The sequence below is a fragment of the Hyperolius riggenbachi genome, chromosome 12, assembly GCF_040937935.1.
Source record: "Hyperolius riggenbachi isolate aHypRig1 chromosome 12, aHypRig1.pri, whole genome shotgun sequence".
In the NCBI taxonomy this organism is placed as follows: domain Eukaryota; kingdom Metazoa; phylum Chordata; class Amphibia; order Anura; family Hyperoliidae; genus Hyperolius; species Hyperolius riggenbachi.
This window is the reverse complement of record NC_090657.1, coordinates 157,836,736-157,852,887: the sequence shown is the minus strand read 5'-3', so window position 1 is coordinate 157,852,887 and position 16,152 is coordinate 157,836,736. Positions and strand designations below refer to the sequence as shown.

The 16,152-nt window shown below is 49.1% G+C and overlaps 1 protein-coding gene across 1 annotated transcript in view; it reads right to left on the bottom strand.

Annotated features, from left to right (window-relative positions):
• Positions 1–782: 782 nt before the first annotated feature.
• RAB22A (RAB22A, member RAS oncogene family) overlaps positions 783–16,152 on the bottom strand; it is a 48,832-nt gene continuing 33,462 nt past the window's right edge. The window contains exon 7 of the mRNA XM_068262522.1: positions 783–7,780. Coding sequence (XP_068118623.1) covers positions 7,686–7,780 — 95 coding nt within the window. The 3' untranslated portion in view covers positions 783–7,685. The remainder of the gene's footprint in view (positions 7,781–16,152) is intronic.

The following is a 16,152-nucleotide window of genomic DNA, read 5'->3' as shown; positions in this document are numbered from 1 at the left end:
GTTATTGTATTGTATTGTATTTACCCAAACGGACTCCACATTAATAGTGTTACAATGGCAGCAATTGAATTATTCCCCTTGAAAATCATTAGGTGACTTTTGATTGGCTGTTTTAGGCCCCACCCACTTTCCTGAATATTAATCCCAGTCATCCAGTGACCAACTGTTTGAAGTTTGAGAACCCTGCAATTAACAGTGTAAGAATGGCTGCAGTTATGTGGACAATACCATTCACACACCAGGTATGTGGACAATACCATTCACACACCAGGCATGTGGACAATGCCTGTTATACCGTTTATGAGAAAACTCTGCCTGCCTCGACCCTCGGCCTGTTATACCGTTTATGACAGAACTCTGCCTGCCTCGACTCCGGACTGCCTGACTACTCTTTGTTTGCTGATTCTGTACCACGCTCTACAACGCGGTGTCTCCTGTTCTCCGACTCACTGTTAGGGTCTCTCCTTGAGCGTAACCTGGTGAACAATAGGCAGCTGAAAGTCCATCGTCCCTTGCGGGGCGCTCTGGTGAACACTCGTGGGCATTTAGACTCTGCGCTCTTGGAGGACTCTCACCTCAGTGAGAAGGTCAACAGGTTGCTCACCAAGCATAACAATACCATTCAGACACTAGACATGTGGACAATACCATTCACACACCAGGCATGTGGACAATACCATACAAACACTAGGCATGTGGACAATACCATTCACACACCAGGCATGTGGACAATACCATACAAACACTAGGCATGTGGACAATACCATTCAGACACAATCAACTTATTAGAAATTATTTTATTTTCTTTCAGCAAGAACAAAGAACATTAAAAACAGTTGGCATTCCAAAAAAAGCATGGACCCTTCTTTGTATGATGAGGATAATAAAGACGAATGAAGGGCAAAACAACATTAGCACATTACATGGATTGCAAGCTCTTGGGGCCAGCCCAGGTCTGCAGTACAAAAAATGACAACATGTTCCCAATCTTTGCAGTTTAATAACACAAACAAAAAAATACAAGTTGTGATGCAGAGATTTGGCCAATAGATTAATTATCGGTTAATTACACAGAATTATGGGATCGTCCTGTAAAATGCCATTTCACTATTTTTTTTGGCAAAACTAAAAAAAATAAATAAATCAAAGTTGATGGTTTAGTTATAAAATCAGAAGCTGTGTGCTCCATAGTGCCGATTATATAGAGAATTATGTGTGAAATGGAGGCAAGTAAGGACCGTTTTCCACTCAAAATGAACAATATGATGCTGCTTTTTTCAAATTTTAGCACGTGTTTTTCCATATTGGTTCGTGCGCTTTTTAATTTTTCATGGTGCAATTGCATTTTTCCAACAATTTGTTAGCAAAAAATAAATAAGTTGCATGTAAATCGCATACATTCGGTGTGCACATTTTTTGCCATTCATATTAACGCAAACGCAGGAAAAATGCAGTAGGTGAATGTATGGGGAACAATCAAATAGGGTTAGTGGAAAAACGGGCGCCGCTATTTTCAGCATTCGGCAAATCAGGTCCTTCTACCAGATGGAAGTGAGTTAAGCGGAAAAGGACCGCATCCCGATCGATAGACACGAGCTAGGCGTTAAAACATCCGTACAGGCACAGGTTCGATAAGCATTTAAAAGAACATTATCCTAAAGAAAATTGTGCATGAATTAACCTCCCTGGCGTTCAGTTGCTGCTGGATTTCTGTGCAAAAAGTGATTCAATTCATTTTCATGAAATTTTGCCTGAAATTTACCAAAATGTGGCAAGCAAGGGTCTACATTTTGAGTATAATAAAAGTTAAAATAGAAAATCATGTAAAAAAATAATTTTACCTTTCTGCCAGGCTATAATGTGCAGTTTATCGCATGTATTTTTTGCATTAAAATTTGCATTCGTGTGCGAAAAATGCAGCCTGTCTCGTCCATACAGCTTTTAGGTATTTTTCCCTAGGAGGAGTTGGGCTAGTTCATACTGCCAGGGAGGCTTATGGTGGCCACTAATGATCCAATCTTTTTCATCCAATCTTACCATTTCTATGTAATATAAGGTAACTACCTGAAGTATCCATTCAGTATATTCACTCAATTTACCCTTATACTACATAGATTTGGTAAGATTGGATGAAAAAGATTGGATCATTAGTGGCCACCTTAAAGAAGATTGCCAAATGAGACTGCCTGCTGTCCCAGCTCATAGATCCTCCATGAGTGACTACCGCTTGCTTACAGCCAGCCATGCTCAATGGGTGTGACTGTTCTGTCGGTTTAAGCCACACCTCCCTACAGACTGATGGGGGGAGGGGTATCCTGCAGATACACACTACTTCTTAGCTTCCCTCCTGGATAAATCACTTAGGTTTTAGTCAAACTCTTGCGACTGGTTCTGACTGAATTCAGGCGACATGAAGGACGAGTGGAATCACATCTCTAGATTAAGAAGTCAAACAGATCATTTGGAAGTGTTTGCTGACCATTTGTGGTTCTTTCCCTGCCCACGTGAGTCTGTCTACCAGCAGTGTACAGAATCCAGGAAGTATCAGTAAAGAGCTGGCGGTCTGTGGCGGGGAGTCTGCCCGACAACAAGTGATGCTCTCTGCCTTGATTGGATTGGCTGGTGATTACAGCACTGTAAAAGTGGCCACACACTATACAATTTTTCAAATATCTGTTCAATTCAAAAATTGCAATCAATTTTGCTGACTGATTATAACATTTCAAAAAATATGACCAGTGTACCACACACCTATGTCCAATTTTTCCCCAATTATGATAAAAATGAATGGAACCTCTGAGAAAATTGCTAGGGTATGTATATTAATAAATTGGCAATCTAACACACCATACAATCTTTAGAAAAATTGAAGAAAAATTACCAGCATTCCGGATTGATAAAAACGGGAAATCCGATCGGATTGAAAAAAAAAAAAAAGGTATGGTCACCTTAAGAATGAGCATCATGTGGATTCTCTTCTGCTTGATCAGGATGTAAACAGACCCCATTTTTCTGTAAAGCCAACTGATGGCCAATCAGGGAGTGATGTTAAAACAGCGCAGGAGATTTGGGCGCAGCTGGCGCCACCATAGGGCATAATAGGAATTACGGCTATATTGGAGCACTGTGAGTGATTTGGGCGCTGTTATAAGATGAAGCACAAGTTACTTTTAAAACACTGTAATTCGGCCACCAGCAATAGCTGGAAACCAAAATTACAGCATTCCCCACCATCCACCTGGACCTGGAGGGGTAATTACCGCCGCTGGGACTTGTGCAGGAGCTGAGTGAGCTGTATAGTGGCTTTATCCTGTGCCCAAGTCTCCCGATGGCATATTCATAGGTATGCCAATCGGGAACCTAACAAAAGCAAGGTGGATGATATCATCACTGGAGGCGGTGCCTCCTGTAGCAGCCTTGGAGGCTGTGTGGAAGGGTTAGGGGGTGCTATAGGTGTCAGGGGGTCATTGGAGGAAGGACACAGGAAGTAGCCTCCCGCTAGTGGCCACCCTACGGAAATGAAGACCCTGGCTGATGTACGTTAATATGTCAGAGTTCTGTGGGAATGTCACGTTCTCGCTCTATTCGCAGTGGAACAATGGCGGATTTATCGCCCGTGACTTGCAGGCGTGATTCAGCTGAACGCACAGGACCGGCCACTATTCTGTTTCGCCGTTGGAGACAAAAGGCATAACCGCGGCTATCTGATCTGTCTTTGCCATGACAACCCTGCCGGCTCTTAGGTAAATAAAGGTGCATTAATTATTAATAACGTTATACTAAACAATATTGATTTCCCGGAGCAGCAAAATGTGCGCACGGTTCAGCGCCAGCAACACGCCGGGACAGGGTTAAAGGGACCACCCGCTCATAAAACCCCCAAATTCACTGAGAAGAAATCCCCCTCAGTCTGTATCATCGATAGTATCACCCAGGAAATGACCCAGACTAACTCTCTCACAGCAATTGCCCCCATTACTGTGACATATTACATCTATAGTGTGGCTGTGCACCTATCCGTACAGGCTTCAGATCTATACCGCCCCTTTAGCTTCCTGTTAGCAGACACCGGTGTCAGCTACTGGAACTTCACCTACTCACATCAGTTTCTACTGCAATGTAGGGATGCTGGGAAGTGTAGAAGGACTGTAATGTAGGGATGCTGGGAAGTGTAGCATGACTGTAATGTAGGGATGCTGGAAAGTGTAGCATGACTAATGTAGGGATGCTGGGAAGACTGACTGTAATGTATGGATACTGGGAAGTATAGCATAACTGTAATGTAGGGAAGCTGGGAATTGTCAAAGGACTGTAATGTAGGCATACTGGGACGTGAAGCATGGCAGTAATGTAGGGATACTGGGAAGTGAAGCATGACAGTAATGTAGGGATACTGGGAAGTGTAGAAGGACTGTGATGTAGGGATGCTGGGAAGTGTAGCATGACTGTAATGTAGGGATGCTGGGAAGTGTAGTCTGGCATTCACTGCTCTTCCTCCCATAGGTGTCAGAAGGCTCTGTGGATGGGGCTGCTGAGATTGTATCATCCTCAATGCTGAGATTGCATGTGGGCAGGGCACTGAATGAGTCTACAAAGACAGTCTGTGATGGAAATGGCTGGGGTCTGGGCTCCTGACCAAGTACTTTAAGGAGCCAGTTCATAAAAGCGGGGATGTGCAGAAATAGCATCATTTTTCTGAAGACCGGTGCTTATACAAGCAATTGCCAGTTGGCGATATGATTGCCAATTTGAAGGGCCACGCGTCGATGGGCCGACCAATCAGATCATCCGGGAACGTATACGCAGACAAGCTTACCACCAACCCCCCCAGTCTCTGCTGCAGATCTCTGCGTATGTGACGTCATTTCCACAATCCAGGTTCAGCTCATTCACACGTTTATGCATTTAGCTTTGTACTGCAGACTGAGCCAAAGCAGCAATTATTTCGAAACCAGCAATTGTAAACCAGCAAAGCAAGACTGTGACCAGCATCAGAGAAGTCTGTGTCTGCCTACTCCACATAGCCCCGCCCACCTATTCCACACTGCTGTGTCCGCCTGCTCAGCACAGCCCCGCCCACCTATTCCACACTGCTGTGTCCGCCTACTCATAGCCCCGCCCACTTATTCCACACTGCTGTGTCCGCCTACTCAGGAAAAAAAAACAGTGGGCAGCACAAGGTTTGTGGCTACAGTGGAGAGAAACAGGAGAGTTAGGCTCCATAGCTTTGTAGTGCAGTGAGCAGTACAGGGTGGGTGGCTGCAGTGGAGAGAGACAGGAGAGTGAGGCTCCATAGCTTTGTATTACATTGAGCAGTACAGGGTGTGTGGCTGCAGTGGAGAGAGACAGGAGAGTGAGGTTCCATAGCTTTGTAGTGCAGTGAGCAGTACAGGGTGGGTGGCTGCAGTGGAGAGAGACAGGAGAGGGAGGCTCCATAGCTTCGTAGTGCAGTGAGCAGTACAGGGTGTGTGGCTGCAGGCAGGAGAGAGGCTCCATAGCTCTGTAGTGCAGTGGGCAGTACATGGTGGGTGGCTGCAGTGGAGAGAGACATGGTATGGAGGCTCCATAGCTTTGTAGTGCAGTGAGCAGTACAGGGTGTGTGGCTGCAGTGAAGAGGGACAGGAGAGGCAGGCTCCAAAGCTTTGTAGTGCAGTGGGCAGTACAGAGTGGGTGGCTGCAGTGGAGAAAGACAGGAGAGGGAGGCTCCATAGCTTTATAGTGTAGTGAGCAGTACAGGGTGTGTGGCTGCAGTGGAGAGAGAAAGGCTCCATAACTTTGTAGTGCAGTGAGCAATACAGGGTATGTGGCTGCAGGCAGGAGAGGGAGACTCCATAGTTTTGAAGTGCAGTGGGCAGTACAGGGTGTGTGGCTGCAGTGAAGCGAGACAAGAGAGTAAGGTTCCATAGCTTTGTAGTGCAGTGAGCAGTACAGGGTGTGTGGCTGCAGTGGAGAGAGACAGGAGAGGGAGGCTCCATAACTTTGTAGTGCAGTGAGCAGTACAGGGTGTGTGGCTGCAGGCAGGAGAGGGAGACTCCATAGTTTTGAAGTGCAGTGGGCAGTACAGGGTGTGTTGCTGCAGTGAAGCGAGACAGGAGAGTGAGGTTCCATAGCTTTGTAGTGCAGTGAGCAGTACAGGGTGTGTGGCTGCAGTGGAGAGAGGGAGGCTTTATAGCTTTATAGTGTAGTGAGTAGTACAGGGTGTGTGGCTGCAGTGGAGAGAGAAAGGAAAGGGAGGCTCCATATCTTTGAAGTGCAGTGAGCCATACAAAGCTTGCGGCTGCAGTGGAGAGAGCGGTAACAGACAAATCTCTGCCGAGTTCTGAGGTAATAATGAAAGGAGGAATGAGGCAAGTTGATAAATGATTGAGTAGATATCACATCTATGTAGTTGTATGGCCACCTCATATTTTGAGGGCTGCAGCTGCAGACTGCTGTTACTCCCAGCTAAGATGTCTCTACATACAGGTGAAAGCTGTCCCTCACACCTTCAGAAAATCTCTCTTTTCCAAGTAATCCCAATGGTGGCTCATTACATAACAGAAATCTGACAGAACTTCCTTTACAGAGATGGCTGGTGAGCGACAAGAAACAACTTGACAAAATAGTGTTCCCTTTAATTTGGGGGCATTTAGATAACAGCATTGAAGTTGAATTATCAGCAAGGTGAATAAAGCTCTATATTCTACCATCACTCCCCATAGGAGGTCAATAAAAATATAATACAAATCCCTTTGTTTATTATAAGAACTTGTGGACCTGCCCCCTGGACTCCCATCTCTTCAGACCTCCAGACAGAGGGCTGCAGGATGAAGGTCAGGGACACGCCCCCTGGACTCATCTCTTCAGACCTCCAGACAGAAGACCGCAGGATGGAGGTCAGGGACACGCCCCCTGGACTTCCATTTCTTTAGACCTCCAGGCAAAGGGCTGCAGGATGGAGGTCTGGGACACACACCCTCTGGACTCCCATCTCTTCAGATCTCCAGACAGAGGGCCGCAGGATTGAGGTAAGGGACACGCCCCCTGGACTTCCATTTCTTTAGACCTCCAGGCAAAGGGCTGCAGGATGGAGGTCTGGGACATGCCCCCCACCTATAAGGCACTCAGCAGAGGTTATGGGGCACCATCTTGAAACAGACTGCCCTTCCTCCAGCACTGGACAGGGGCTAGAGAGAAGCCCAGTGGTCACATGACTGCGTTTTCTGAGGTATGCAAACAGCGTATTCTCACCTCGTCTGTGTGGGGGTCTGCGGGGGAGAAATCTCGCTCTGGGTAATATGGAACGATCTCCATTCCGGAACAATTCAGCATCCCTAATGACACGGGAGCCAAGCGGAAATACCATGGAGATAAACTGTCCCTCTTCACATATTATCAAGTCATAAAATATCTACAGGGGGTAATAAAACAGCGATGTGGGAGGAGCAACAACCGCAGGAGAGCCGGTCTTCCATCTTCAGGTGCCTCGTTGTCCTAGAGGATGAGCAGAACTGGCACACAAAACATCCTCCGTACCACTGAAAGAGTTTTACCATTTAGTGAAAATATAGAATATTGGTGGTGGACGGTCTCTGTACAATTTCCCTTTAGAAAAGACAGTCTGTGGCAAGCTTACAGCGGAGGAAGCGAACACACTGTGTGCATAGCCGGACCACCGGAGGCCAGGTGGTCTACAGTCCGTCCAATCAGCAGCAGCGATGCTCCGCCTCTGAGGACTGCCTCCGCAACTTGAATCCCTTCCCTGATGCGGCACTGGCATTCGCCGACGGGATCCGCTTACCTGGAAGAAAGGGGACAACGTTACTGCAACACCCCCAGCTGAGAAGACATGAAAATTACTCACCACTGCATATCATTTGCATCTCATTGACCGACCTTAGTCACTACAGCAGATTATGTGAAGAGATACCATCAGTAGGAGGTAATGTACTGTAATCTGTATAGAGCCTGTGGATGCTGCGACACTTTCTCTGATCATAGTGGTTGTGTCATTTACCCATCAAACACAATATTAAAACACAATCTGCATATCGTTGTTTTACGCAGGAAACACACTTGCCAATATTCTGCACATTTTGCCGCACTACGGGAAACACACCGACGCTGCAATTAAAATCCTCTCCCTGCTGTATAAATCATGTAAGTGTACTTAATGCTAGGTACACGCTATGAGATTTTCTGGCAGATTTACTGTCAGATCGATTTATTTCCATCATGTCTGATCTGATTTCCGATCGTTCTCTGATCATTTTCCGATAGATTTCCTATGGGAGTAAGCGGAAAACAGTCGAAAATAGATTGGAAATCAAAACGGACATGTTGGAAATAATTGATCTGACAGTAAATCTGACAGAAAACCTCATAGTGTGTAACTAGAATTATGGCTAGCTGTATCCATGTGCTATTTCAAGTTTGCATTCCGTTTTTATTCTGAGTTAAGGGATTTAGCTACAATTAGCGACTACAATTAGCGCTATTGCGGGCCGCAATGCGTACAAAAATACGCGTTGCCGCATATCTATGCGTGCGTAATGCGACAACGCGCATTTTCGTACGTGTTGTGGCCCGCAATAGAGCTAATTGCAGTCGGGAATGCGGAAAAAGCTACGCGTGGCCAGTCCTGACGGGCCTGTCGGCAAAAACAAAACTAGCTGGCAGAGGGGGACCAGAGGATTAGTGAGTGGCTGTGAGGGCACAGGACTGCTGCAGGGGGCTGGTAGAAGCCCCAGGTGAGTAAAACTCATTTTTTTTTTCTGGCTTAAGTGTCTCTTTAAGGGTGCCTCCATCTGAGAGCCCCATGAAAGTTTTGCTATAAGCAGGGCTGTGGAGTCGGTCCAAAAATCCACCGACTCCTCAGTTTAGGATTCCACCGACTCCAACTCCTCGACTCCGACTCCTCTAATTTGCATATTACAATTTTGTTGATTAAAAGTATGTAACGTGAAATTCGTCTCTTAACTGCCAGCGCTTAGGAATTTTACAAGACAACTGAAGTGAGAAGGATATGTAGACTACTATATTTATTCCCTTTAGACTAAAACTAGTCCTTGGTAAGAGTACTTGTAAAAGGTACAAACTGGAACAAAGAACATCTATCAGGCCCTAGGCAATGTAAGTGTGGGTACATGTAAGAATGATGTGCAGGTACTCTCCAGGGGAATGAGGAGATTGTAAACAGACAACACCACTGTGTTCAATGTGCTGAACATTCTCAGTGGATTCCCTGCAGCTCTGTGAGGAGTGCATATGTAGAGTATAGTACTACTGTGTAACAAAGTAAACCTGAGACAGATGAAATTAAAGTTTTATACATACCTGGGGCTTCCTCCAGCCCCCTTCAGGATAATCAGTCCCTCGTTGTCCTCCTCCACCACCTGGATCTTCTGCTATGAGTCCAGGGACTTGAGCCAGTCGGGCGTAGTGCGCATGCACACACTCCGCCGCCAGGAGCATACTACACCTGTGCAGCACTATTGCGCAGTTGCAGAATGTTCCTGGCTGTGGGAGCGGCATGCGGCCAAACAGCGCTGACTGGCTGAATTACCAGGACTCATAGCAGAAGATCCAGGTGGTGGAGGACAGCGAGGGACTGATTAGCCTGAAGGGGGCTGGAGGAAGCCCCAGGTATGTATAAAACTTTACTTTTCATCCGTCTCAGTTACCCTTTAATTTGTAGTCACCAAACCAAATTTTAACAACATATCAAATTATTTGATTTCATCAGCAAAGGGAGTGCATACATTTTCATAAATCAGCATCAAAGCAGAATTATTTCCATCTCGTTGACCATCTCTATTAGTGACACAGCTACACATCAGGCTTTATTCTTACAGCATAGATGTTATTTAGTATATATAAGAGATTCCTGTGTACACATCATATATACTGTACAGTCACAATCAGATATGTATATCTGACCTTAAAAATACGGGGACTGCTTTATTGAAAGCAGCACAAGTAACTAATTTTGATTGGTTTATTTCATTTTTGTGGACTAAGCACAGCTATTACTGTATATATACTGTATATATACATTATTTTTAATGACTATTATCTGAGAAATAGAACATTTAATCATATTTTCTATTTTAATTACAGTTACAAATTCATTAGGAGTCGGAGTCGGTGCATTTTTTCCCGACTCCAGGCACCCAAAATTGCCCGACTCCGACTCCACGACTCCGACTCCACAGCCCTGGCTATAAGGCCCCAATATCTCTAGCTACACCACTGATCATCACTGACATACTTGGCACTGTTATTGATATATGGAAGTATTATTTTATTATTAGTCTTATTACCATTATATGCACGATTGTTACTATACATTTATATTATGGATTGTTTTGTTTTTAGTAACCGGTTACATAAATAATATCTTGTTGTCTTTGCTGACAGATCAGCCGGCGCTGCTGGGAGGAAGTGCTGCTGGAGGTAAGGGGAGGACTGAGGAGAAGCAAACAGCGCAGGGTATATAGCAAGCAAACAATGTAGTACTTTAATAGGTAAATGTTTAAAATAGGTACAGGCAGCCTCCCTACTTTGGAGGCAGATGTGCGATATATGGTTCAGCCAATACACCACATCAAATCACATATAAATATACAGCATACTTCATACATTCCACAAGCATCTCTGAGCCACCCGATGCTTCTAAAAAAATATGAATAAAAGAGGAGAATAAAAAATTGGCAGGTAACAGGAGGGCGTACAGTGTTGCTGGAGGTAAGGGGAAGGCGTACAGTGCTGCCGAAGGTAAAGGGAGAACGAACAGTGCTGCCGGTAATAAGGGGAGGGAGTACAATGCTGCCAGAGGTAAGGGGAGGGCGTCCAGTGCTGCCGAAAATAAGGAGAGGGCGTACAGTGCTGCCGGTAATAAGGGGAGGGAGTACAATGCTGCCAGAGGTAAGGGGAGGGAGTACAATGCTGCTGGAAGTAAGGGGAGGGCGTACAGTGCTGCCGAAAATAAGGAGAGGGCGTACAGTGCTGCCGGAGGTAAGGGGAAGGTGTACAGTGCTGTCGGAGGTAAGGGGAGGGCGTGTGGAACTGCTGGAGGTAAGGGGAGGGTGTACAGTGCTGCTGCAGGTTAGAGAAGGGCGTACAGTGCTGCTGGAGGTAATGGGGTACAGTGCTGCTGGAAGAGGAGGGGTAAGCTAAAGGGAGGATGTACAGTGCTGCTGGAAGTAAGGGGAGGGTGTACAGTGCTGCCAGAGGTAAGGGGAGGGCGTACAGTGCTGCCGGAGCTAAGAGGAGGAGGTACAGTGCTGCCGGAGGTTAGAGAAGGGCATACAGTGCTGCTGGAGGTAAGGGGGTACAGTGCTGCCGGAAGGGGAGGGGTGAGGTAAAGAGAGGGCGTACAGTGCTACTGGAGGTAAGGGGAGAACGTACAGTGCTGCTGGAGGTAAGGGGCTTATAACATTCTATAGCCCTTATTTACTTCTCTGTCACAATGTAATCAGAGGCAAAGAATCACTGCCTCATCCATCCTCCCCCCCCCCCCACCTAGTGTGTCCCCCACCTAGTGTGTCCCCCACAACCCATTAGATTGTAAGCTCGCAAGGGCAGGGTCATCCTCCTAATGTTTACTGTTTGTGTAACAATAGTTGTGCTGCTTGGAACTCTGCTGTACATTTGTTAGTTGTATCTATGTTCCCCTTGTCGTCTTATTGTGCTTTGTAAAGCGCTGAGGAATATGTTGGCGCTATATAAATAAAAAATAATAATAATAAAGGGGAGGGTGTACTGTGCTGTCAGAGGTAAGGGGAGGGCGTACAGTGTTGCCGGAGGTAAGAGGAGGGGGTAGAGTGCTGCCAGAGGTAAGGGTAGGGCATACAGTGCTGCCAAAGGTAAGAGGAGGGGGTAGAGTGCTGCCAGAGGTAAGGGGAGGGTGTACAGTGCTGCTGGAGGTAAGGGGAGGGTGTACAGTGCTGCTGGAGGTAAGGGAAGGGTGTACAGTGCTGCTGGAGGTAAGGAGGGCGTGCGGTGCAGCCGGAAGGGGAGGGGTGAGGTAAGGAGAGGGGTACAGTACTGCCGGAGGTAAGGGGAGGGGGTACAGTGCTGCCAGAGGTAAGGGGAGGGCGTGCGGGGGTTCCGCCGGCGATAAGGGAAGGAAGGGCGTGCGTTGCTGCTGGAGGTAAGGGGAGGGTGTACAGTGCTGCTGGAGGTAAGGGGAGGGTGTACAGTGCTGCTGGAGGTAAGGAGGGCGTGCGGTGCTGCCGGAAGGGGAGGGGTGAGGTAAGGAGAGGGGTACAGTACTGCCGGAGGTAAGGGGAGGGGGTACAGTGCTGCCAGATGTAAGGGGAGGGCGTGCGGTGCTGCCGGCGATAAGGGGAGGGAGGGCGTGCGGTGCTGCTGGAGGTAAGGGGAGGGTGTACAGTGCTGCTGGAGGTAAGGGGAGGGTGTACAGTGCTGCTGGAGGTAAGGGGAGGGTGTACAGTGCTGCTGGAGGTAAGGGGAGGGTGTACAGTGCTGCTGGAGGTAAGGGTTGGGTGTACAGTGCTGCTGGAGGTAAGGGGAGGGTGTACAGTGCTGCTGGAGGTAAGGGGAGGGTGTACAGTGCTGCCGGAAGGGGAGGGGTGAGGTAAGGAGAGGGGTACAGTACTGCCGGAGGTAAGGGGAGGGGGTACAGTGCTGCCAGAGGTAAGGGGAGGGCGAGCGGTGCTGCCGGAGATAAGGGGAGGGAGGGCGTGCGGTGCTGCTGGAGGTAAGGGGAGGGTGTACAGTGCTGCTGGAGGTAAGGAGGGCGTGCGGTGCTGCTGGAGGTGAGGGGAGGGTGTACGGTGCTGCCGGAGGTAAGGGGAGGGAGGGCGTGCGGTGCTGCTGGAGGTAAGCGGAGGGCGTGCTGTGCTGACAAATCAGCCGGTGCTGCTGGGAGGAAGTGCTGCTGGAGGTAAGGGGAGGACTGAGGAGAAGCAAACAGCGCAGGGTATATAGCAAGCAAACAATGTAGTACTTTAATAGGTAAATGTTTAAAATAGGTACAGGCAGCCTCCCTACTTTGGAGGCAGATGTGCGATATATGGTTCAGCCAATACACCACATCAAATCACATATAAATATACAGCATACTTCATACATTCCACAAGCATCTCTGAGCCACCCGATGCTTCTAAAAAAATATGAATAAAAGAGGAGAATAAAAAATTGGCAGGTAACAGGAGGGCGTACAGTGTTGCTGGAGGTAAGGGGAAGGCGTACAGTGCTGCCGAAGGTAAAGGGAGAACGAACAGTGCTGCCGGTAATAAGGGGAGGGAGTACAATGCTGCCAGAGGTAAGGGGAGGGCGTCCAGTGCTGCCGAAAATAAGGAGAGGGCGTACAGTGCTGCCGGTAATAAGGGGAGGGAGTACAATGCTGCCAGAGGTAAGGGGAGGGAGTACAATGCTGCTGGAAGTAAGGGGAGGGCGTACAGTGCTGCCGAAAATAAGGAGAGGGCGTACAGTGCTGCCGGAGGTAAGGGGAAGGTGTACAGTGCTGTCGGAGGTAAGGGGAGGGCGTGTGGAACTGCTGGAGGTAAGGGGAGGGTGTACAGTGCTGCTGCAGGTTAGAGAAGGGCGTACAGTGCTGCTGGAGGTAATGGGGTACAGTGCTGCTGGAAGAGGAGGGGTAAGCTAAAGGGAGGATGTACAGTGCTGCTGGAAGTAAGGGGAGGGTGTACAGTGCTGCCAGAGGTAAGGGGAGGGCGTACAGTGCTGCCGGAGCTAAGAGGAGGAGGTACAGTGCTGCCGGAGGTTAGAGAAGGGCATACAGTGCTGCTGGAGGTAAGGGGGTACAGTGCTGCCGGAAGGGGAGGGGTGAGGTAAAGAGAGGGCGTACAGTGCTACTGGAGGTAAGGGGAGAACGTACAGTGCTGCTGGAGGTAAGGGGCTTATAACATTCTATAGCCCTTATTTACTTCTCTGTCACAATGTAATCAGAGGCAAAGAATCACTGCCTCATCCATCCTCCCCCCCCCCCCACCTAGTGTGTCCCCCACCTAGTGTGTCCCCCACAACCCATTAGATTGTAAGCTCGCAAGGGCAGGGTCATCCTCCTAATGTTTACTGTTTGTGTAACAATAGTTGTGCTGCTTGGAACTCTGCTGTACATTTGTTAGTTGTATCTATGTTCCCCTTGTCGTCTTATTGTGCTTTGTAAAGCGCTGAGGAATATGTTGGCGCTATATAAATAAAAAATAATAATAATAAAGGGGAGGGTGTACTGTGCTGTCAGAGGTAAGGGGAGGGCGTACAGTGTTGCCGGAGGTAAGAGGAGGGGGTAGAGTGCTGCCAGAGGTAAGGGTAGGGCATACAGTGCTGCCAAAGGTAAGAGGAGGGGGTAGAGTGCTGCCAGAGGTAAGGGGAGGGTGTACAGTGCTGCTGGAGGTAAGGGGAGGGTGTACAGTGCTGCTGGAGGTAAGGGAAGGGTGTACAGTGCTGCTGGAGGTAAGGAGGGCGTGCGGTGCAGCCGGAAGGGGAGGGGTGAGGTAAGGAGAGGGGTACAGTACTGCCGGAGGTAAGGGGAGGGGGTACAGTGCTGCCAGAGGTAAGGGGAGGGCGTGCGGGGGTTCCGCCGGCGATAAGGGAAGGAAGGGCGTGCGTTGCTGCTGGAGGTAAGGGGAGGGTGTACAGTGCTGCTGGAGGTAAGGGGAGGGTGTACAGTGCTGCTGGAGGTAAGGAGGGCGTGCGGTGCTGCCGGAAGGGGAGGGGTGAGGTAAGGAGAGGGGTACAGTACTGCCGGAGGTAAGGGGAGGGGGTACAGTGCTGCCAGATGTAAGGGGAGGGCGTGCGGTGCTGCCGGCGATAAGGGGAGGGAGGGCGTGCGGTGCTGCTGGAGGTAAGGGGAGGGTGTACAGTGCTGCTGGAGGTAAGGGGAGGGTGTACAGTGCTGCTGGAGGTAAGGGGAGGGTGTACAGTGCTGCTGGAGGTAAGGGGAGGGTGTACAGTGCTGCTGGAGGTAAGGGTTGGGTGTACAGTGCTGCTGGAGGTAAGGGGAGGGTGTACAGTGCTGCTGGAGGTAAGGGGAGGGTGTACAGTGCTGCCGGAAGGGGAGGGGTGAGGTAAGGAGAGGGGTACAGTACTGCCGGAGGTAAGGGGAGGGGGTACAGTGCTGCCAGAGGTAAGGGGAGGGCGAGCGGTGCTGCCGGAGATAAGGGGAGGGAGGGCGTGCGGTGCTGCTGGAGGTAAGGGGAGGGTGTACAGTGCTGCTGGAGGTAAGGAGGGCGTGCGGTGCTGCTGGAGGTGAGGGGAGGGTGTACGGTGCTGCCGGAGGTAAGGGGAGGGAGGGCGTGCGGTGCTGCTGGAGGTAAGCGGAGGGCGTGCTGTGCTGACAAATCAGCCGGTGCTGCTGGGAGGAAGTGCTGCTGGAGGTAAGGGGAGGACTGAGGAGAAGCAAACAGCGCAGGGTATATAGCAAGCAAACAATGTAGTACTTTAATAGGTAAATGTTTAAAATAGGTACAGGCAGCCTCCCTACTTTGGAGGCAGATGTGCGATATATGGTTCAGCCAATACACCACATCAAATCACATATAAATATACAGCATACTTCATACATTCCACAAGCATCTCTGAGCCACCCGATGCTTCTCAGAAAAATACGAATAAAAGATGAGAATAAAAAATTGGCAGGTAACGGGAGGGCATACAGTGCTGCTGGAGGTAAGGGGAAGGCGTACAGTGCTGCCAAAGGTAAGGGGAGAACGTACAGTGCTGCCGGTAGTAAGGGGAGGGAGTACAATGCTGCCAGAGGTAAGGGGAGGGCGTCCAGTGCTGCCGGAGGTAAGGGGAGGGCATTTGGTACTGCTGGAGGTAAGGGGAGGGTGTACAGTGCTGCTGGAGGTTAGAGAAGGGCGTACAGTGCTGCTGGAGGTAATGGGGTACAGTGCTGCCGCAAGGGGTGAGGTAAGGAGAGAATGTACAGTGCTGCTGAAGGTAAGGGAAGGGCGTACAATGCTGCCGGAGGTAAGGGGAGGGCGTACGGTGCTGCCGGAGCTAAGAGGAGGAGGTACAGTGCTGCCGGAGCTAAAATGAGGCGGTACAGTGCTGCCGGAGCTAAGAGGAGGTAAAGTGCTGCTAGAGCTAAGAGGAAGAGGTACAGTGCTGCCGGAGCTAAGAGGAGGAGGTACAGTGCTGCCGGAGCTAAGAGGAGGAGGTACAGTGCTGCCGGAGCTAAGA